General features: G+C 39.2%; 1 protein-coding gene across 1 annotated transcript in view; it reads left to right on the top strand.

Moving 5' to 3' along the window:
* Window positions 1-22,258, top strand: part of CFAP65 (cilia and flagella associated protein 65) — a 2,328,717-nt gene that overhangs the window by 2,042,231 nt on the left and 264,228 nt on the right. The window contains exon 25 of the mRNA XM_044075222.1: window positions 16,343-16,486. Coding sequence (XP_043931157.1) covers window positions 16,343-16,486 — 144 coding nt within the window. The remainder of the gene's footprint in view (window positions 1-16,342; window positions 16,487-22,258) is intronic.

Raw genomic sequence — 22,258 nt, 5'->3', positions numbered from 1 at the left:
AGTGTGTTTTAGGAATATTTTGGATTATTGACAGCTTCTTATCCTGGTTGTTAATATGATAACTTTTGGGGAGCTTCTCTCCCATGTCCTCTCTGGGTCAGTCTAGTAATGTGAACCCAATCAACAAAATATAGATTTACAAGCAGCTGAGATCTTCTGGGGAAGAGAAGTTTTAGTTCTGCTTATGCTAATTCTGCTTGCATTGTTAGTAGCACAACAGGTAGTATGCTTGCCTTTTGATGTAGAAGGCTGTGGTTTCTACTCCCACAGTATATAGATGGACTGCTGATACTGTATTGTTGTACTTTAAAGGGTGCGGATGCTGCATTTCTGAGAATGCTCTCCTTTGGTAACTATGAAACTGTTGCAGTTTGACACCCATTCCCTATTGCAATATTACAAGCTTATCATTTTTTTAATGTAACATAGGCATTTTATTCTTCAAGGGCAACAGGCACTTTATTTGTAGATGAAAAATTGAAACATAAAGTTGTTTGCTAACAGCAACCTCTTCATTAGTTATACATCTCTTTAATGTGGAATTATTTAGATGACTTTTACTTCTGCAGAGATTGTGCGCATTTACTGATACTGATGGATTGTAATGAGAGATGTTTGAGTCAACTCTTATGAAGGAACTGTTCTGAATTGGGCAATTTTGTCATTATTGGTTCATACATTTTGTTCAAAACAATAAATTTAAAATGCACTCTAACAAGTGTGCTGTATTATACAAGGAATGTAATTTAATACAATCAGGAAGGTGTATCAAAGAACACATGTGTGTTTCATGTGGAAGGGGCCTATGATTTGAAAACAACCCAAAGGTAATCTTTATCCACCACTGGCCAGATGCATTTTCTTTGAATGTGGGTTTCAATGCTGTTTCAATTAATGTGAGTTTCAAGGGCAGAGACATTTTAATGCTAAGTCTGTTTTCATTGTGAAACTGTTTAGCAGATGTCTATTAGTGTTTGTGCTATAAAATGTAAAATAAAAGTTTTAAATGAAATCCATATAATCATTGTAGAAGTAAAGCAGTATGCAGATTACAGTGTTTATGGTAAATGGGGCGAAATAGTCAAGTAATGGGACATTGGAATGGCTGCAGGGGGGAGGGATGTATATGGGGGGGCATTCAACCATGGTTTGTGAGTGGGAAGGGTGGCAATCTCAGACAACCCTGAGCAGCACAAACTCTAGCCACACCACTGATCAGTAGGCCATGGAGAATGATTTTTGGAGGTCCTAGCAAATTATAATATTCTTTTGCTAAGATTAGAATATTGCCTACCATTAAATGCCCTACTTGTACCACAAAACCCACATACTGCAAGTCACCAACAAAATCCTAAGGCTTATCATCTTCTCCCTTTTCAGTAAACATCATTGCTACACTTTTCAAAAAAAAATGGTTACCATTTACTACAGGGTCTGGGGCCATGTTTTGGTTGCCTGTTTTTCAGTTCGCATTTGAAAGTTGGTATCCCGCAATTCCACTGGAGTGGGTGGAGTTACATAATTATGTATGCAAAGTTTATGTTAATCAACCCACAGGTTTGTACCTATTTTTCATGGACCTTTGTCCAGATTTTTGTTGAGAGGTATGATCCCAATACAAGTCTTATAGGACTTCCTCTTACATAAAAAAGCCAAATAAACAAAACCCTTCTTTTTCTGGCAAATGATGCTAAAAGCATATAGTCTGTCAGGGTTTTTGTACAATTAGTGCTCAAATATTTGAGTGAGTTACTTTCATCTAGCCTCTCTTACTCTTCTTTAGAGGTTCATCATATGGCAATTTTAGCATGTCTGGCAATATATCCTCCTGTTTCTTCTCTGTTTGTGGAAAAACAATTTATAAAAGGAGTTTTATACTAATGACCTCCTATTAAACAAGTTGCTTCTTCTTGGGATCTCAACTTTGTGCTGGAGAAGTTGACTGTGTCATTATTTGAACCTGCCCATCAAGTTTACTTAATACATTTGGAAAACTATATTCACCATTGTGTGTTGGTATCTGTGCTGACATTTTTAAAACATCATTAGAGCTGTGTGAATTTCCTTTATGTTTCAAACAATCCCTGATCATTCCAGTCCCTAAAAAATCCAGTATAACAGGACTGAATGACTACAGGCCTGCTGCTTTGACATCGGTGTTATGAAAACTTTTGAGAGGCTGGTGTTAGCTCAGTTAAAGGATATTATGGCCCTCATTGGACCCCCTTCAGTTTGCTTATTGAGAGAACTGGTCAGTGGATGATGCAGTTAATATGGGCCTGCAGTATATCTTGCAATATCTTAACAACTCAGGGACATCTGCAAGGATTCTGTTTATGGACTTCAGCTCTGCATTTAATACAATAATTCTGGAACTTCTTCACTTGAAACTCTTCCAACTTCCCGTTCCTGTCTCCACCTGTAAATGGATCACCAATTTTCTGACCAATATGAAACAGCAGGTGTAACTGGGGAAATTTACATCTAGCTATCACACAATCAGTACAGTTGCCCCCAGGATGTGTGCTCTCCGCAGTGCTATTCTCCCTCTGCACTAATGACTGCACCTCTAAGGGCCCCTCTGTCAAACTTATTAAATACTTGGATGATACAACTATCATCGGGCTCATCAGGAATGGTGATGAGTCTGCATACAGACAAGAGATTGAGCAGCTGGCCCTTTAGTGTAGTCAAAATAATCTGCAGCTGAACACTCTTAAAATTGTGGAGATGACTGTGGACTTTAGGAGTGGTACTACAATATTATCCCCCCTCTTTATATTTAATACTGCCATGTAAGTTGTGGAATCCTTCAAGTTTTTTTGGATCTATAATCTCCCAGGATTTGAAGTGGGAGACCACTAGGTCCATCATAAAAAAGGCACAACAGCAAATGTACTTTCTGTGACAACTGAGGAAGTTCAACCTCTCACAGGAACTGTTGATTCAGTTCTATACAGCAGTCATTGAGTCTGTTCTCAGCTCATCCATAACAGTGTGGTTTGGATCTCTGTCTAATCATGACAAATATAGGTTACTCTGAATAATCAGGTCTGCTGAAAATATCAGTGGTGCTAGTTTGCCCTCCTTATAGGACCTGTACTATTCCAGAGTCATGAAAAGGGCAGGGAAAATCATCACCGACCCTTCACATCCAGGCCACCATCTTTTTGAACTATTACCATCAGCCAGGTGTTATAGATTAATACACACCAAAACAAGCAGATATAAGAACATTTTTTTTCCACAGGCCATCAAGTTCATAAACAGTGAACTCAGCTTATTATGCTGAGGTATTATTTTTCCCAAGCCTCTAAGTACTGTTAATAATTGTTTCTTTCAGAGTTTATTTCAGTATTTCTTGCACTGAGTTGCACTTTGCACCTTGTACATGTATGTATATTTACATTTTTTTCCTTTGGCTTGTTCTTAATAGTATGCATGTCATTTATGCAGTTTATACGTGGAGAGTCATTGAAATCAGGGTAAACTTCCTTGTATGTGTGCATACTTGGCCAATAAATGTCATTCTGATGTTCTGATTCTGATCTTCAATAAGAGTACCTGAGTTGCTAGCTGTCATGGTGGGTGACCCTATCTGATTTTCCACATGGACTTAGTCTCTTTAAGAAGAAGCTCCTCATTCATGCCCAAAGAGGTTGTAGAGTTTACTTTGAATTAAGCCATCAATCTCCTTGTTTTCTACCCAAAACCTAAAAAAGCAGGGAAAATGATTCAGCATGCTCTGTTAATGCATAGGCAGCTCAGGTACTGTCTTAACAGAAGTAAGCCCTTTAGAAGAATTGATCAGCAATTTATTTCTTATTAAGGGACAAAAAAGGTACATAGGTTCATAGGTTCATAGGCTGATACTAGGCTATCTGCCTTAGGGCATTTATAAGCCTAGCCAGAGTGTGTTTGGTTTTCGCCACCCTTTTAGATTAGTTGACTGTGCCTCTGTATAGTAGGTCACAGAAGGTAGCCCTTTTAAGGTTAGTTTACTGTACCTCTGTCAAGCAGGGACACAGAAGAGATCCCAGGGGTAAACTTACGATCTCCCATCCACTCGTCAAGACTTCTCTTGAAGAGGGTCAGTGAGGGGCTCTGCCTAACTTGGACTGGGATTTTGTTCCAGACTGAGGGGAGCCTCTGGGATATGAATCTGTCCCTCCAGCATGTCCTATTTATTTCTGCGCTGAGGTTCAAGTCCCTGGAGCGTGTAGATCTAAGGGATTTGGATTTCCTAAGGTGAAGCATGTCCATTAATTCTGGGTTGGACATGGCTTTATACGTCAGACACAGATCGCCTCTGAGTAGGTGGTACGCAACTGAGTAGAGCTGGAATTTCTTTAGCCGAACTGCATAGGGCATCTGTTTGAGCCCCTTGATCCTCTTGGTGAGGTACTTTTGGGGTTTTTCCAGTTGCTGCAGGTGTCGGGTAAGGTACATCCCAAATGGGGCATTGTATTCAATTATGGGCCTGATAAGTGATCTATATCCTTCCTCGTCTCAGGTGCGATAGGCTTTGGTAATCGACTCATATAGCCTAAAGACTACTACAGCATTGAGTGGTAAACATAGTACAGTTGTAGAAGATGTACTTGCCCATAACAGTTGCTGTTTTAATTCCTTACTTCTGCAGTAGTCAAACCCAGTCTCAATGCCAGTTTATATACATTTTGTATATAAACAGGCAATTTTCATGTAGTTGTCCTCAGCTATTGCTTATTTTTATTCCCACCATGGAAAATCCATTCCAGGCAGTATCAAGGCACATTCTGGTAGAGCTTTGTCTTCAAAGGCGTAATGAAAAGGGGTGGAATCTAGATGCATTTTAGAGATAGCTACATGGTCTCCAGTATATACTTTTATAAAGCATTATAAACTGGATTCCTTTTCTAGGCTCAGAGCTAGCTTTTCTAGGATCATTCTCCAAGGTCTCCTGAATCTATATCCTTCCTCCTCTCAGGTGTGATAGGCTTTGGTAATCGACTCATATAGCCTAAAAACCACTACAGCAGTGAGTGGTAAACATAGTGCAGTTCTAGAAGATGTACTTGCCCATAACAGTTGCTGTTTTAATACCTCACTTCTGCAGTAGTCACACCCAGTCTCAATCCCCCTACTCTTGTATACAAATGTAGTTGGATACAAAGTAGGGTTTTATCTGTTTGTACTTTATATGCTTTGTTGTTTTTATGGGTTGCTTGATTCAGCAAAAAAAGTCCTGAAGGAATGTTCACTCTGACTGCTGCTTTCCATCCTTGGAATTAGCCAATCAGCAGTCAGAGTTAAGGTGCTGGAGGAAGTCAGAGCTTTTTGAAGCTGGTTGGATATAGTTTCCTATGCAGTAGACACCCATACAGCCTAAAGGCTACTACAGCAGTGAGGAATTTGAACATTTACTGTTATGGGTAAGTGCAACATACACAACTGTGCTTTACCCTGGACTGTCTTTTTTTGATTAAACAATTGATGAGCAAGTTCAATAACTTACTTGTATCCATGGTTTTAAGGGCGCACCATACTGAAAAAGAATCTTAGCAAAAACTAGCAGTAGTTAAATATTTCCAGCAGGCGACCCAAATAAAATTAGGCTAATTCAGTTTAGGCAGTCTTCCAGATCCTCAGTTTTACTTTTTTTTATTTTCCTGGAAAAGACCACATGTTTGGTTCAAATTTTAGACACCCTGTTATCTGCTGAGGTAATTCACATCCATTACTCCATTATAGACTTTTTGACTTACTCTGGACCCACTTTCCCACTTCTGATTTTCTTAGGGCAAGCAACAAATACTTATATCCAACAGTCTCTTATGGAACTTCTTTTCAGACAGGAGTACTGTGAGTGCTTCTAACACATTTCTCACCTGTTTTTGCTTTCTTCCCATTGCCCAGCTTCTGCTTCCTAGTGCTGGATCTAAAAGGGCACTGGTGCTTCACACTAAGTTTTCTGGGTATGCACGGTGCTGTGCCACAAGGTAGTGCATCTTACCCTTCAACTACATGAATAAAACACTGCAGGCAGAAACAACATTACCAAATGGTCATTGCACTAAAACAGTTACTTTAGCACAAACTTAATGGTAGCAGGCAATGCTGGAAACTGGAAAGACTTGCTATGGCTTGTTTGTTTTTTTTCTTAAATCATTATTGCAACAACCATGCAACAGTATAGCCCATAAAATTAATTCTTAACTACATTAAACAAACAATAATAACAAAACAGTAACTATTATACTGTACATGTAGTCTGGACCAGTAGTTTAAAAGGATAAAGTCCTAACAACAACCCAGGAAACACAATTTTTTCTGGTGCAGGCAGGAAGAATGGCTGTTCTAAAGGGAAGGAGGGAGCTACCCAGTTATACTTCCTAAAAATATTTTATGGCCTTTGCTTCTGCTCTTCTGCCCATAGAGGTGGCTGAACTGACTTTTTCTCTCTCTCTAATATTTCCATTTATCTGCTTCATTTACAACTGTGTCTTCATCCCCTTTCTTTAATCTCCATTCAATTTCCTCTGTGACGTGTGGATATTTTCAGTATGGTAAATAAACAAAAAGAATCAGAAGGATGTGCAATTAGCTTCCATGAGGTATATATTGAGATGAAACTCTTTGGAAGGTACTGCACATGACATTTAGCATATATTACAACAATCACTTTAATTCAACCCTTGGTGCTGCAGTAACATTGTCGCCTCATAGCAAGACATTGTCCCGTTCGATTCTCAGCTAGAGCGTCTTCTGTGTGGAGGCATACGTGAATAGGGCATGCCTTCGTTGAAGGTTGTGCATCAGGGCTGGTAACCTGGTACGTAAAAATCCACTACCAATCATTAGCGGACTGGAGTTCTGCTGTGGCGACTCCTAACCGGGAAAAGCCGAAAGACACAAACAAACAAACTTTAATTCAACCCTTAATTCTACACAGTGCATGTTATGGAATATATATACCAACAAGAGACTGTGTACCTTTAAAAAATATTTTAGTAAATCCATCTCTTAAGTCTATGGTATCATGATAAGTGCTTGTACTGTCTGTATATGTCTGTTTTTTAGTAGTTTCCCTGAACCAGAATATCCAATTGGCCTGTTCAGTCTGGAATATCTGGTGTTGCTTTTGGTGTAGTTCCTCACGTACTACAGCTTTACTTGGAAAACTTTTTATGCAGCCCTAGAATATCACGGTTTTCAGTCTTTGTTTTCCTGCAACAGTACTGATTGGGACATTTCTTGTTGCTCATATTCTTGGACTTTGATGTACTTGTTTTACACAAATGCCTTCAGTTCCTTATTTACAGCTTTATATCTTCCTCTTGAGCAACCTAAGACTTTGGTTAGACAGCTTGGTCAGCTGCTCAAACTTCAATCTGTGAATTTTTCTATGACTTTTGCATTCTTGCTATGTTTCTCTCTCTCTAGCCTGCAGAGTTGATAGTCTCTTACAATTTCTATCACAATAGTATTTCTGCCTCTTTTTGTTTCTTTCTAGCATTTCCTTTGTCTTGTGTTGATTTTCAAGCACCAGTAATGTAACTGAAGTAGATAATTTACTTTTCAACTTTTTGCCCATAAACATCTGAGCTGTTGAAAGCTTGAATACTTGTCATGCAGTATTTGTGTATTCCAAAACTGTGAGATGGCAGCCCTCATAACTTTTGCTAGTGTGTTTTCACATGACCTTTCACTGCTTGGATAACTCTGTGCACCTAATAATTTTCCAGTCTTTTTTGCCTCTTTGTCTGCTGACCATCATATCTTCCAAATGTGTCTTGAGTCCATTCAGTCCCTTGTATCACCAATACAGAAGAGGTTACTAATTGGAGGGGCTACCATCCAGGCAGCTGTTGAGTTTTTTTGTGCCATTGCTGGCTTGCTGACGAAAAGGTAGTTTTCTGGTGGCTCACATGTATATCACTGCAGAGCATTTTTTGCCTTCCCATTCATGTTTGCACTTTCTCCCATATGCTGTGAGCAAGGGATCAGCAAGCCCACACTTCTGGTCTTGACCACTTCAGTGTTATGGAAGCCTCTGTTTGCATGGCAGTGGTTAGCTGATTAGGACCACTCTTCCATTTCCCAGGATGGGTGGGCCCACACTGGCTGCTCACTCCCATCCTTCCCATTTAGATCTTCCATTGCCTGGGCTACTATTTAAACATTGGTCTTGTACATTGTAGTAAGGGCTTTATCCCTCTCAGACATAGCACCACACTTCTGGACCTGACCATTTGACTGCAGATAGTGTGGCTTGGGTGTTATATACCTGAATTCCAATTTCTTTACAAATATACTGGATTCCTGACTTTTCAGTTGCATACCATCATTGGATATGACATTAGATAGTTTTTTATTGAGAATGTTGATTTGAATGCAATAATCACACATTCACTTTTTCTGTCAGTCTGTTTATTTCAAGCAACTTGGACTAATAGCCTATACATATAAAATACTCAGCTTCTTTAAAGTGAAATATCAGTTCTTTTATCCATTGAGCAGAGAAAGAAGACATTTTTCTGCACTATGGGTGATCTGGCACTGGATATGCTAGCTTCTTTACCTTTGTTTTTTTTTATGGTATGCATTGCATATTGCATACATTTGCACTACTTATCCTGTTTCATTTGACATTTCTGTACAAAACATTATGTTTCATGCTCTTTCTTTTTTGCTTTTGCATGTTAGTGCAACATGTTCGATGAAGTACTTGACTTCTCAATTGACTGCGATTTTTTATTAGCTTTGAAAATTAAGCCTTGGGCACAAAGTATTTCTTCTGTGGAAAAAAATAATAATAGGGTGTCTAAAATTTAAACCAAAGATATGGTATTGGCCAGGAAATAAAAAAAAATGTTGAGTAAAACTGAGGATCTAGAAGACTGCCCAGAATATCTTTTAAAGGTACACAGTCTCTTGCTGATAAAGACAAACCCTGATATGTTTTTTTTTTTGCAGAAGTATAGCAAAATTAAATTTTAGAAATTTGTCTCCATACTTTTTGCCTATGTGTTTGGTTCCATGTATAATGGGGTAATTGATGAAAATGCTTTTGCATCATCTTAAAAGTACTCAATTGTATTTATTACTGCTTGGTGTAACTCATTGTAAGCCTTTTAGTTTAAGCACCTGGGCTTCAGACCAGTTTTACATTAGGAAGGTTTGTGGTCTGCACTGTAGTGGCAGAACAGGTAGCTTACATCCTTCTAAGTTGGGAACTGCTGATTGAGGGCTCAGTGTCTGTTATTCTAAAAGTGTATTAATTCTGGTTAAAGCACTTGGGCTTGAGGCCAGTTATTTTAAATTAAGAGGGTTTGTGTTCTGCACTCTTGTGGGAGGAGAGGCTGGACTCTGTCCTTCTGAGCTGGGAATTTCTGGTTAAAGCTTATAGTGCCTGCATATTTGAACTGCTTCTTACTGAAATTGGTACACCTCGTTTGCTGTAGCATAGACTAGATCCAGACCTGCTGAATCTAGCTTTGTTTGTATAACTTGAGCACTAATCCAGGCATTCTTTAAAGTATTCAGTTGTATTTATTACTGCTGTTAGTAATTTGATTAAAGTGTAGCTATCATTTCTAAGTCTTTTGGATTAAGCACTTGGGCTTCAGACCAGTTGTTTTACATTAGGAAGGTTTGTGGCCTGCACTGTGGTGGCAGGACAGGTAGCTTACATCCTTCTAAGTTAGGAACTGCTGATTGAGAGCTCAGTGTCTGTTATTCTAAAAGTGTATTAGTTCTGGTTTAAGCACTTGGGCTTCAGGCCAGTTATTTTACGTTAAGAAGGATTGCGGTCTGCACTCTTGTGGGAGGAGAGGCTGGACTCTGCCCTTCTGAGCAGGGAATTTCTGGTTAAAGGCTTATAGTGCCTGCATATTCTAACTGTTTCTTACTGAAATTGGTACACCTTGTTTGCTGTAGCATAGACTAGATCCAGGCCTGCTGAATCTAGCTTTATTTGTATGCTTGTTGTTTGTTTATTTCCAGAAATGCTAATTCCACCTAAAACGCGTAGCACTTCTGTGGATCCCTAGTGATATCTGCATTGCTTACTGTACTTATTTCCTTGTTTCACTTGAAAGAAAGTTACTGTTTGTCGTTTTGCATTTAAGTTACCTGTAACACATTGCATTTAAGTTACCTGGCACTTGCTCACTAAAGCAATTATATAAGTCAGCTCTAAAAATTAAAAGCACTACACCCTCACAAACTCCCCTTGAGTACCTTGTTCCCCATTGGCCCTTTTTTCAATTATAAAGGAATTCCCAATACTATTCTAGCATGTCCAAAGGTCAGTTGTCAATCTCTTCTCCGGTCCAGCAGGTGAATCTGGGAATCTTGAGGCAATGTTACAACTGCCTCATGTACACAGACAACCCTCTCCTCCTCCCAACAAATTCCAACACATGTGAGAGATGCAACCATATAGCCAAACTGGAGGCTAAGCTCTCTCAACTCAGTACTGGCGTAACCAGTCAGGAGGAGAAGGAAACCACACTCACTACAATTCCAGTCTCACATAGACCTACCACGACAACAAACCAAACACATAAACACACAAAACATACTGAGGCTCTAAATAAAAATCTGCCTAAGCAGCAGAGACCTCCAAAGCAGACACCCAAGCAACCGCTACCCCAAAACAAAACACGTGCAACACATAACTCACAAAGCCAGTGTGCCAAACAGTCACAGCCCTTAAGGCTAAACAACACACCTGATACACTTGTAATAGGTGACTCTATCGTCAGGCACACTGACGTCCCGCTCACCAGGCTGAACAAGGAGAAGGTCACGGTGAGCTGCCTGTCGGGCGCTAGGATCCGCCACATAACACAAGCACTCAGGTCACTCCAAGGCAAGTACAAATATGACTCAGTCATTGTCCATGCTGGTGTGAATGACCTGAGACGTACCTCCCTGGACTACATGAAAAGAGACATAGAGGAGCTCTCTGAGCATGTAGCCCAGGCCGGTATGACCCTGACCTTGAGTAGCATCTTACCCTCACCAAGAATGATGCCACAATATGAAGACAAGATGATCAATTTCAACAATTGGTTTAAGTGTTGGTGTCATTCAAAGGGGATCCAATGCCTGTCAGCCTGGGATGACATGCTCGACAAGCCACGATGCTTCGCTAGGGACGGCTTGCACCTGTCACCCCTGGGCTTTCGGATATTGGCAAAGGCTCTTGCTACCCCCATAGTGCCTTTTTTAGGCAAGGCTCAAAAGACAAACCCACCTCCATAGGTATCACAAGGGATAAGAAACTAAGAGTAATGCTACTCAATGCCAGAAGTCTAAACCTCAAGATGCACGCACTCAAAACTCTCCTTAGCATGGAGAACATCGATATCTGTGCAGTAACAGAAACCGGGTTCAAGGCTCCCGAGAGCACCCCAGCACAACCAGGTTATACCTCATAACATGCTTTTCGGCCCCAAAACTTGGACCGAACCACAAAAGGAGGGGGAGTATCAATATTTGTCAAAGATACCCACACCTCCAGGTTGGTGGCACAGCACGAAGCATCAGAGACTATCCATGTGCAACTAACTGTGGGTAAAACTGCCTTCCAGTTTATAGCCTGCTACAGACCACCCTCCCAAACACAGGAACCCCACTTGGCCTTCCTGAGAATACTGGAAAATATGAAGGTCTCTCCAAACACCATTATATTGGGCGACTTCAACTACCCAAACATAGACTGGGAGCATTACTCTAGCTCCAACACCCTAGCCCAAAGGTTCCTAGTATTTATAAACTCAAATGCTATGGAACAACTTGTTACCACTCCCACAAGAGGGGAAAACATACTGGACCTGATCATCACCAACATGGGGACACTATGCTCCAGACCACAAGTGTATCCCTCACTGGTAAGATCAGACCATAAACTAATCTCACTGGATATTCACATCCCGACCCCACCTCCTGCCCAGAAAACCACAGTGAAAAACTTCTCTAAAGCAAATTTCACACACCTCAAAACCGAGGCGAAATCCTTCAAAGCCCCCGGGCCTGTGGAAAATACAGCCCAGACCGCAGAATCCTTTATAAACGCATTCTATGAACACCTTCAGGAATGCATGGATCATGCAATCCCAAATAAAACCAAGACCCAATCCTCCAAAGGCAGACGTCCTGTCTGGTGGACCCCAGCCATAAACAAACTATACAATAGAAGGAGGAAGCTACTACATGATAGAGCAAAATCCCAAAAAGGGAAGGCATCTCTGATCAGTGTAAGCAAAAAACTACGGGCACTCATAAAATCGTCTAAGGCCAGCTTTGAGAGAAAAATTGCACAGGACACTAAGGATAATCACAAGGCTTTCTTTAGTTATGTTAGGAACCTGGGTGGGAATTCCCAGATATGCTCAGAATTAGTCCAAAATGACAAAAAATACACCGAGCCCACAGACATTGCCAACATCCTAGCTGACAGGTTCAGTGCAAACTTCTCCCCCCTCTCCCCACCAAAAGGGCAAATATCTATCCCAACAGAGTGCTGCCGCCCTGACATCTCAGATGCTCAGGTAAGAGCTGCCCTCTCCAAAGCAAAAAACACAGCATCAATGGGACCAGATGGTGTCCCGCGCTGCGTCCTACATGAACTCCAAGAAGAGCTAAACCCAAACATAAAACTACTGTTTAATCTTAGCCTTACTACAGGATATGTACCCAAAGAGTGGCGTACAGCAACAGTGGTCCCTCTCCACAAAGGTGGTGCCTCAATGGATCCTGGAAACTATCGCCCCATAAGCCTGACTAGCTTGGTCTGCAAAGCTATGGAAAGGATCATCATGGACCTCATAAATAAAGATATTGGGGACCTACAGACACTGGATGCTACCCAGTTTGGCTTTGTTAAGGGCAGATCCTGCCTCTTAAACCTGGTCGATTTCTTTGAAACAGTCACCAAGGCCATTGACGAGGGGAAGGTGGTCCACACAGCCTACCTGGACCTCGCAAAAGCCTTCGATACAATACCCCACTCGGGCATTATAGATAAGCTCACCAGCTTAAATATAAACCCCTATGTCACTAGATGGGTTGCAAACTGTCTCAAGGACAGAACTCACATGGTTAGAATTGCTGGAGCCATGTCAAACTCCAAACCAGTTACAAGTGGCATCCCACAAGGCTCAGTCCTGGGACCTCTCTTGTTCGGTATATATTTCTCGGAGGTACAGGCCAACAAGGAAGGACTGTGGCTGACCAAGTTCTCAGATGACTGCAAACTGGGTGCCATAATCAACTCTCCAGCCGACACAAGCATCCTCCAAAAGGGCCTCATAGAAACAGACAACTGGTGCCAGAGCCATGGCCTCAAGCTAAACGCCAAAAAGTGTATAGTCATCCCCTTTGGCAAAAACAAAGTGCCCACAAATTACCACATAGGTGGTAATCCATTAAGTACAGAAGAAGTCATTAGGGACCTGGGGACCCAAGTTTATAGCAATCTCTCATTTGACAACCACGTGGCCAAAGTGGTTAGAAAAACATTTTATATAGCCCACCTAATCATGAAGGGATTCACATCTAGATCAGGGAAGGTCATCGTACCTCTTTACTCATCCCTCATCAGGCCCATAATTGAGTACAATGCCCCTTTTGGGATGTACCTTACCAGACACCTGCAGCAACTGGAAAGACCCCAAAAGTACCTCACCAAGAGGATCAAAGGGCTCAAACAGATGCCATATGCTGCCCGGTTAAAGAAACTCCAGCTCTACTCAGTGGCATACCGCCTGTTCAGAGGCGATATGTGCCTGACGTATAAAGCCATGTCCAACCCAGAATTAATGGACATGCTGCACCTCAGAAAATCCAAATCCCATCGAGCTACGCGCTTGAGAGACTTGAACCTCAGCACTGAAATAAATAGGACATGCTGGAGGGACAGATTCATAACCCAGAGGCTCCCTTTACTCTGGAATAAAATCCCAGTCCAGGTTAGGCAGAGTCCCACATTGACTCTCTTCAAGAGGAATCTTGACGAGTGGATGGGAGATCGTAGGTTTACCCCGGCTATCACTTCTGTGTCACTGTTAGACAGAGGCACAGTATACTAACCTCAAAAAAAGGCATAGCAAAATTAATTTAAAATGGGTGGCAAAAGCCAAACACACTCTGGCTAGGCTTATAAATGCCCTAGGGCAGATAGCCTAGTATGAACCTATGAACCTATGTGTGATGATAAAAAACATATATAATTTTTCACATATATTTCTTTACTGTGACATTGTGTGACAGTTGATGTTAGTCACAATGGTCAGTTAATGAGAGCTATTTTGAGCCAGCTTCTAGCCTCATAGTGTTTATTGAGAGTGAACTCTTTAGAAAAAATGTGTAGCACAACACATGAATATTTCCTGCAGCTATGCATTAGCATTTGAAGCTATACAATCTGAATATTATAATCACCATCAGACCTTCCACAGATTGTCTTATTTCCCTTACTATTTATAAGGGAAACACACTTGAGTTTGTGCCATGAGTATACAGACTGGATTTCTTTTTGATAAACAGCTGTTAATTTGGGACCAAGTACCAGCAGGTGACAAGACTTCCTTTTTCTATCTAATGAGTGAAGCATGACTCAAATACTTACACCATGGGACCTCTGCAGCTGTGACCATACTTTGCTCTTATTGCATTTGTACTGCTTCAGGGACCACTGCTAGAGACTTGAAAATGATTCTCAGAGCCACATGCAGGCAGCCAGAATGCATCTACTCATCTGTTAGCTGGTATCTGTCATTATACTGATATTATGGTTGTACTGATATATCCTGGCCTACATGACATAGGTTCTTCCTACATTGCTAAAGAGTTGCTACTGTTCTGTGCCCTTTTAGAACTCTTCATTTCACTCAGCATGCATGAGGCTACTAGCGCTTCTTGAGTACCATTTTAAGCAGTATGGCCAGAAATTCTATTCTTGCTAATCGCTGTACGTGTGGATCATCCAGGTCTGCATGTGTCAGTGCTACCACCATTTTAGAGGATCTTCAAAACACATGTATTCAATAAAGTCTTTTTAAATGTGTGCTTATTTTGAACCTGGTCAGAGAATTACTTGAAGCTAGACTGGTTTATTGGTTTATGTATGTAATTTGTGTTGATGAGTGCTCTTCCTAACAAATTATAAATCATTCTCCCTTTACTATTGAACTTTTGGCTTTTAATTTAATTTTTTTTTAATAAATCATTGAATAGACTATGATGGACTGGCTTCTTGGCTAGAATTATTTTTCCATCTTATGCCTTTTTGCTTGCTGGGATAGTTTATGGCTCCCCTTCACCCTAAAGAGGATAAACCTGGTATTGTAGCATGAACAAATGAAAACTTGAATGAGTTAATATGAATGAACTATCAATGAATGAATGAAATTAACTAAATTGACTAATCACATGACTTAGATCAGACAGTGGTATGGCTGTTCACTTATATATTTCAAATCACTAAATAACTTTGTAGCAATAAAATACTAAGTTCAGTATCAATATAATGGCAAACATTTCTTTAGCAAAATATGTGTGAGATCATATACTTAGCTATCCATCTCAGGATTTTCACAAAAGTCTGAGGTGTGTGTTCAGTGGTTTTATTTATGTATTTTTAGTAAAATTCCATATTTGTGGTTTACCTGTAGTTCCTACTCTGTTGTAAATGAGAGATGCAGATGTTTTCATTGCCTTGTGCCTTAGGCATATTTTAGTTGCCCACCATTTTCCACCACAACCACATTCTACTGGTGAATGCACTGATGTCATTACTGCCTATGATGCTTGCTAACTTATCTCTAGATACCTGTGGTATGTCCTGAAGCTGTGCTGTACTGTGGAGACCAGGTCTTCTGACTCCACCATGCATCTTTGGATGGCAGTAACCCCCCTTAAAAAAGGAGGAGAGAAATATGTTTAATTCCACTCAGTTCATTCCCCCACCCATAGTCAGCCTTCTGGTTTGGTAATAACATCTAGTTCAATCGTATCACAGACAGCAATTTATTTGTTAGTTTCATTAAGCAGGACTGAGTTCAGAAAGTCAGTTGTATTGTTTTATTTTTATATATGTAGTCCTGTGGATAAATTTGTGAAAAAAGAAAATTTAGGTGTGCATTTCTTTAGTGCTTGTCAAAGTAGCAACCAAGTTACCAAAATGCTTTCTTGTAGTTAATTTATTCTTATTGCTAATATAGATAGCATTATAGCATATGGAGATATAATTCCTGCATAAGATTGTGACAATGTATTCCTGATATGAGACTGCTGTAACTATGCTGAGTAAGCTGTGCTTTCATTTGTAACTTTCTACATTGTACTTCAGGTGGTCTTTTTCTCTGAAGAGCAGCTTTCCTTTGGAAATCTTCCAGTGTACTCTAGGTCCAGCCGCATTATCTTCCTGAAAAACAAGTCAGACAGAGAGCATGTCTCTTTCACTTGGCATGCTGCATTACCAGGTATAGAAGAGGTAAGACATCTAACTCTTTATTTTGTTTCCAACAACATAAACTGGCTCTTAATAACATGTCTGAATAGAAACCTGTATTTAGAACTGTACACTAAGATTTTAACTTTATTTCATGCCTCCTTCATTTCCTAATATTGAATTATGTGAAATATAATGTTTGAAAAGTATTAAGAAGAAACGTTTTATTATTTAACATAATCTTGCTTATAAACTTCTTGGATTATAGAGTTTCTTTAACAAGCTCCCGCAAATCGAAGTACTAATTTTATTTTGTTTTATTTTTGCTTATTTGATAACTAGGTAAGTTGGTTACTTCATATCCCTCCTTGGTATCATGAACAATTTATATTTAGTAATGCTGAAGTCAAAATGACTAGATGTCTAAACAATAAAACCTGACACTTAGTGGTACATTAGGGTTTTTGGACAATTTGTGGAATGGAATTCCATCAAAAACAAAACAACTTATTGAAATACAAAACAATGGAAATGCATAGAGTTGCAACCAAAAATTATTTGTGGTGTTTCTTGTAAGAGACAAAGCCTGTCACTCCTCATACAAGACACAAGACTACACACACTAGTAATGGAGAGATGAAAAATGGGTCCTAATGGAGAGATGAAAAACGGGTCCTAATGGAGAGATGAAAAGTCAGCAAGCTAAGGAGAATAGTATTGCTGAAATTGAATTCATCCTCAAGTCTTGGTGAGTAGCTTCGCAAGGTGGACCCTGTTTTTCACAAAATCTCACCAAGGTGAAACTGATATATAGACTGTATTTATATAGCATATATCATGGATAGAAGTAGGTCAAAAACAAAAAAAAAAGATAGCTGGGTACACAAGACTCAGGATAAAAAAGTGCCCAATCCTGGTAGGCGCAGTGGTGCCAGGACTTGAAAAAATGACAGTGTAGAATCCTCAAAATATGGAAATATTCCTACAATGGGGCCAGGCCAGGTCCAGGGGGAGGTCGACCCCGTTGTTGTAGAAGGAAGTAGCAGTCCACAAAAATCACAAAAATTGATGGGCCAAAGAAGAGCCATAAAGACAATAGAGTGGACTTTTGAGAATAAGAAAGACATTATGCATTGTTATTATTATGTAAAAAGGCCAGCATTTCCAGATACAAGATATACAAAATGATTAAGAGAGAAATTAGAGGAAAGAAAAATTCTTCTGCAGGAAAGACTGTCAGAAGCTTCAAATAAAAATTTGCATTAATTAATACAACATATTTTTGAAAAACAGTATATAGATCAAGAAACTGTGATCTATTTGGAAAAAGAATCATCTGAGGAAGTGCAAAAATATAAACAACAAAACCTAGAGATATTTGAAAAATATAAAAAAGAAATATGGATATGGGAAAGAAAGAGAGATTTGATATTGTGCAATATTTATGCAAAGGAGAAAGCCAAGTTTACTAATATAGAGAAGGCGGTCTCAAAAATATTTGAAGAGAAATACAGGCAAAGACATCCAGATATTTAAAATTTCACAATAAAAAAATTAATAGCACAAAGATGTTATGTGGAAAAGAAGATTAGTAAAGCAGAAGTTAAAGAAATAGAAGTTGAAGTTATCGAGTGCCTGCGAAGTGAAGGATTTAATGTAGAAGGTCTAACACAGACTACATCACAGCATGATGGAGTGATTCCTCAGAACAAGGAAAAGCAAGAAGATCAGGAGACATCTGAAGAAGAAACATGGGCATGGGAAAGGAAAAGAGATTTAATATGGTGTAATATTTATGCAAAGGAAAAAGCAAAACTAACCAATACAAAAAGAGCAGCACCAAAGTTATCTGAAGAGAAATACAGCCAAAGGAATCCAGACATGGAAAACTTTGCAATACAAAAATAAGTAGACTAAGAGGAAATGTAGAAAAAGAGATTAGTAATAGAGAAGTCAAAGAAACAGAAATTGAGGTTATGGAGCAGCTGCAAAGAGAAGGATTCAGCATAGAAAATCGAATGCAGAAAGCACCACAACAGGATAGAGCAATGGATATCCAAATTAAGGGGAAACCAGTGGAACAGGAAGCAATTGGTCACTTGCCATATCAAGATATTTTAGAGCCTTGCACAGGGAACCAGTATAAACGTTCACTTGAAGCTAGACAGCAAGGAAAGGAACAGGAAACTGGAAACTCTGATGCAGTCAATGTTGAGGAGTGATAGGCCAGTGAGTTCCCTTATGACAGAGTGACACATGACACAGGATGAAATTGAAGATACTATAGAACTTTCTATAGAATGCCCACAGGAAACGGAAAATAAGGGATGTGCCCTCAGTTTGGAAGAAAATGAGCTATGAGAAGAGTTGTTTGATTTAATGGACATGGATAGATCTATTAAGATCAATGAGAGAAATAGACTGCAGAAGGCCAATAAAACCCAAAAAGTAAGAAAACTGATAAAACAAATGAATGCAGTAATTAGGGCTGTCCATAGAGGTCCATGTGATATAACAGAAGTAAACAGGATATACTACTGTGTTGCTAAATTAATAACTGATAAAGTTCTACCGCAAGATCACAGGGTAGTGAAGGAAAGAAAGGGGAGAAACCGGATGCCATCATGGCAGTATCAAATAGAGAAAAGTATAAAGCAATTAAGACAAGAAGTGTCACTGTTAGAAGATTATAGAATAGGGAATAGATCACCAAAAATACTAAGAAAGATAGATGTGATTAAAGCAATGCACAGTATTTGAAAAGACCAGGATCTATCATGCACTATCGCAAATAACAAACTAAATATTTCAGCGCAGGTGGAAAAACTTAGAAGATACACAGATAAATATAAGGGAGAAGGACAAAATAAGCAATTTATTGATGACCTAAAAAAGTTTTATAGAGAATTGGGAAATAAGGTAAAAGGAATTGAAAGACCGCAAAAAAAGAGGAAGTAGATACATTTTGGAGAAGTATCTATGAAGATCCCGTGGAACATAACAAAGATGCTAAATGGATAGAAGTAAAAGAAAGAATAAGATGTTTGAAGGTACAGGATATAAAATGAGATGAAATAACAGCCAGAGAGAGTGAAACAAAGTTAAGAAAAGCCTCTAACTGGAAAACCCCAAGCCCAGATGCAGTACCTGACTTTTGATTAAAAGTATTAACATCTTTGCATGAGGATTTAGCCATGAGTAAGAATTATTTTTATGTGCACCCCAAACAGACACCACACTGGCTAACAACAGGCAAAACAATGCTCTTACTTTAGAGCGAACATGCAAGCTACCCTAAAAATTATAGACCAATAACTTGCCTTTCAACGAAGTATAAACTATACACAGGAATTGACGCCATCAGAGTTTATAGTCATTTAGAAGAAAACTCAGTTATGATAGTAGAACAAAAGGGCAATAAAATAAACTCATATGGAACAAAGGATCATTTGTTGTTAAATAAAGTTATAGTGGAGAACTGTAAAAAGGGGAAGAATCTAAGTATGGCATGGATTAACTACAAAAAAGCATTTGATAGTATCCCACATTCATGCATAAAAGAGTGCTTAAAAATGTATAAGATACACCCTACCCTGATTGACTACATTACAGTATACATGAAACAATGGCAGACCACTTTGCGATTAACCCACGATAAAAGACAGATTATTATCCCAGGGATAAAAATTCAAGGGGGGGGGGTGGTATTTCAGGGTGACTCTCTGTCACCATTGCTATTCTGCCTTGCCATTAATCCATTAAGCTGTTTACTTAACAGCTTAGGCCATGGCTACAATTTAGCTCCTAGAAAACAACAAAGTTCAATGACATCTCATCTTCTCCTTGTCGATGATTTAAAACTGTATGGTTCATCAGATGAGGAACTGAAAGCACAGCTGCAGGTTGTCAAAACTTTTTCAGATGATATTAGAATGTCATTTGGTCTTGATAAATGTGCAAAGCAACCTTTATAAAAGGAAAACTGCAACACCAGGAAAACATCAGTTTGGAACAAGAATGTGATATAAAAGAACTTGAGCAAGAGGAAGTGTATAAATACTTGGGAACTGATGAAGTATCAGCAATAAAACATGAACAAATGCAAATAAAACTCAGTAAGGAATACTTTAGAAGACTTAAATTAATCTTGAGAACAGCATTGACATCTAGGAACAAGAGCCAAGTGTGGTTTGCTCTTCCTATCCTAACGCACAGTGTTGGAGTGATTGACTGGCCCCAAAAAACTGTTGGATAGATTAGAAATTAAAACAAAAAGGATGATTCATGCTCACCAAATGATTTATATTAATCAGTGTATACCAAGATTATATATTCCCCATTCCAAAGGAGGGATGGGCCTCCTTGAAATTGATTACATGTATAGATCTGCAATCGTGGGACTCCACACATATCTACAGACCTCACAAGATCCAAATGTAGTGAAAGTTTTGAAACATGAGGAGAATAAATTTAAGATGACTTCTCTGCTTAATTTAGCAGATGCATATCGACCTCAAGCAGGAATGGAAATCAAACCAGAAGTAGATAAAAATTAGGCAGCAACTGAATGTGCCAAAAAAGAAAGAATATAAGGTGAAGGACTAGATGAGAAGGCAAGAAATGTGGAAAAAACATAAATATAGTTGCAAGTATAGAAAACGTCTGGAAGAGCCTCATGCTGATCAGGAACGAATGCAGGAATGGTTAAGGAGAGGCAAATTCAAACCAAGAAATGAAAGGTTAATATTGGCAGCCCAAGATAGTGGGCTACGTACACGCTGGTTTACAAAGTCCATTGAACATGTGAGAGAAACAGACAAATGTAGGCTTTGTAAAACAGAATTGGAAACAGTCACACACCTTGTTGCTGGTTGTGACACGCTAATGGCAGGACTGTATACTGAAAGGCATAATAATGTGCTGAGACTGTTGTACTGGGGTTTGTGCAAACATTATGGTACTGAAGTGGCTGAAAAACACTGGAAACATGAGCAACAAAGCATCATAGAAAATGATGACTTTTATATTACATGGGATCACCCATTACCAACAGTTCAAAAGATAGATGCTAGAAAACCGGATATAGTTGTCCAAGGAAAAGAAGGCAAAAGTCGCATTGATCATTGAAATCACCACACCCAGTGACTCTAGTGTCTTGCATACAGAGAGACATAAAGCCATAAAATACCAGGATCTGCAGGCAGAAACAAGAGCAATCTGGAAGAAAGATACCCAGACAGTTCCAATAACAATAAGAGCAATAGGTCCTATAAAAAAGAATTTACAATCGTATTTGGATAAGTTACCAATCCATGTAACTCCGTACGAACTGCAGAAGGTGTCATTATTGGGCACATTGCGGGTGCTATGAAGAGCACTACTGGCTGACATCAAAGATTGAAACAATACTAATTTCATGAACTTTAATCGTACTTTGACTTAGGAATGGGGTCCATTCCCGTCATGGTATTAGAAATCCAAAAGACTTGGAAAAACTAAAAAGACAGTAACCCTGAAAAAATCCTATCCCTAAACATATCATTGTTTCTCTGATGGACCCAAAATATAAACCCATTACCCCCACTATAGCTTCCCCTTTAACCTAAGTCAAACACACGTACAAGATCTAACCCTAAAGTCACTGACTTGTGCATAGAAAGACATTCAGACTTTTTATTCACATCTGGTCAATCTTATATTTGGTCCAACAGAATTCAAGAAGAATTCAGTCATTGATATATGCTGCCAAAATCATCTCACATATATAGTTTGCTGCCAAAATCATCTCACTTATATAGTTTCAATATAGTATCT

This window comes from Protopterus annectens, chromosome 6.part0, assembly GCF_019279795.1.
Source record: "Protopterus annectens isolate FY-2018-M chromosome 6.part0, PAN1.0, whole genome shotgun sequence".
NCBI classification, from domain to species: domain Eukaryota; kingdom Metazoa; phylum Chordata; order Ceratodontiformes; family Protopteridae; genus Protopterus; species Protopterus annectens.
The sequence above is the reverse complement of the archived record's forward strand: the minus strand, read 5'-3'. Positions and strand labels throughout refer to the sequence as shown.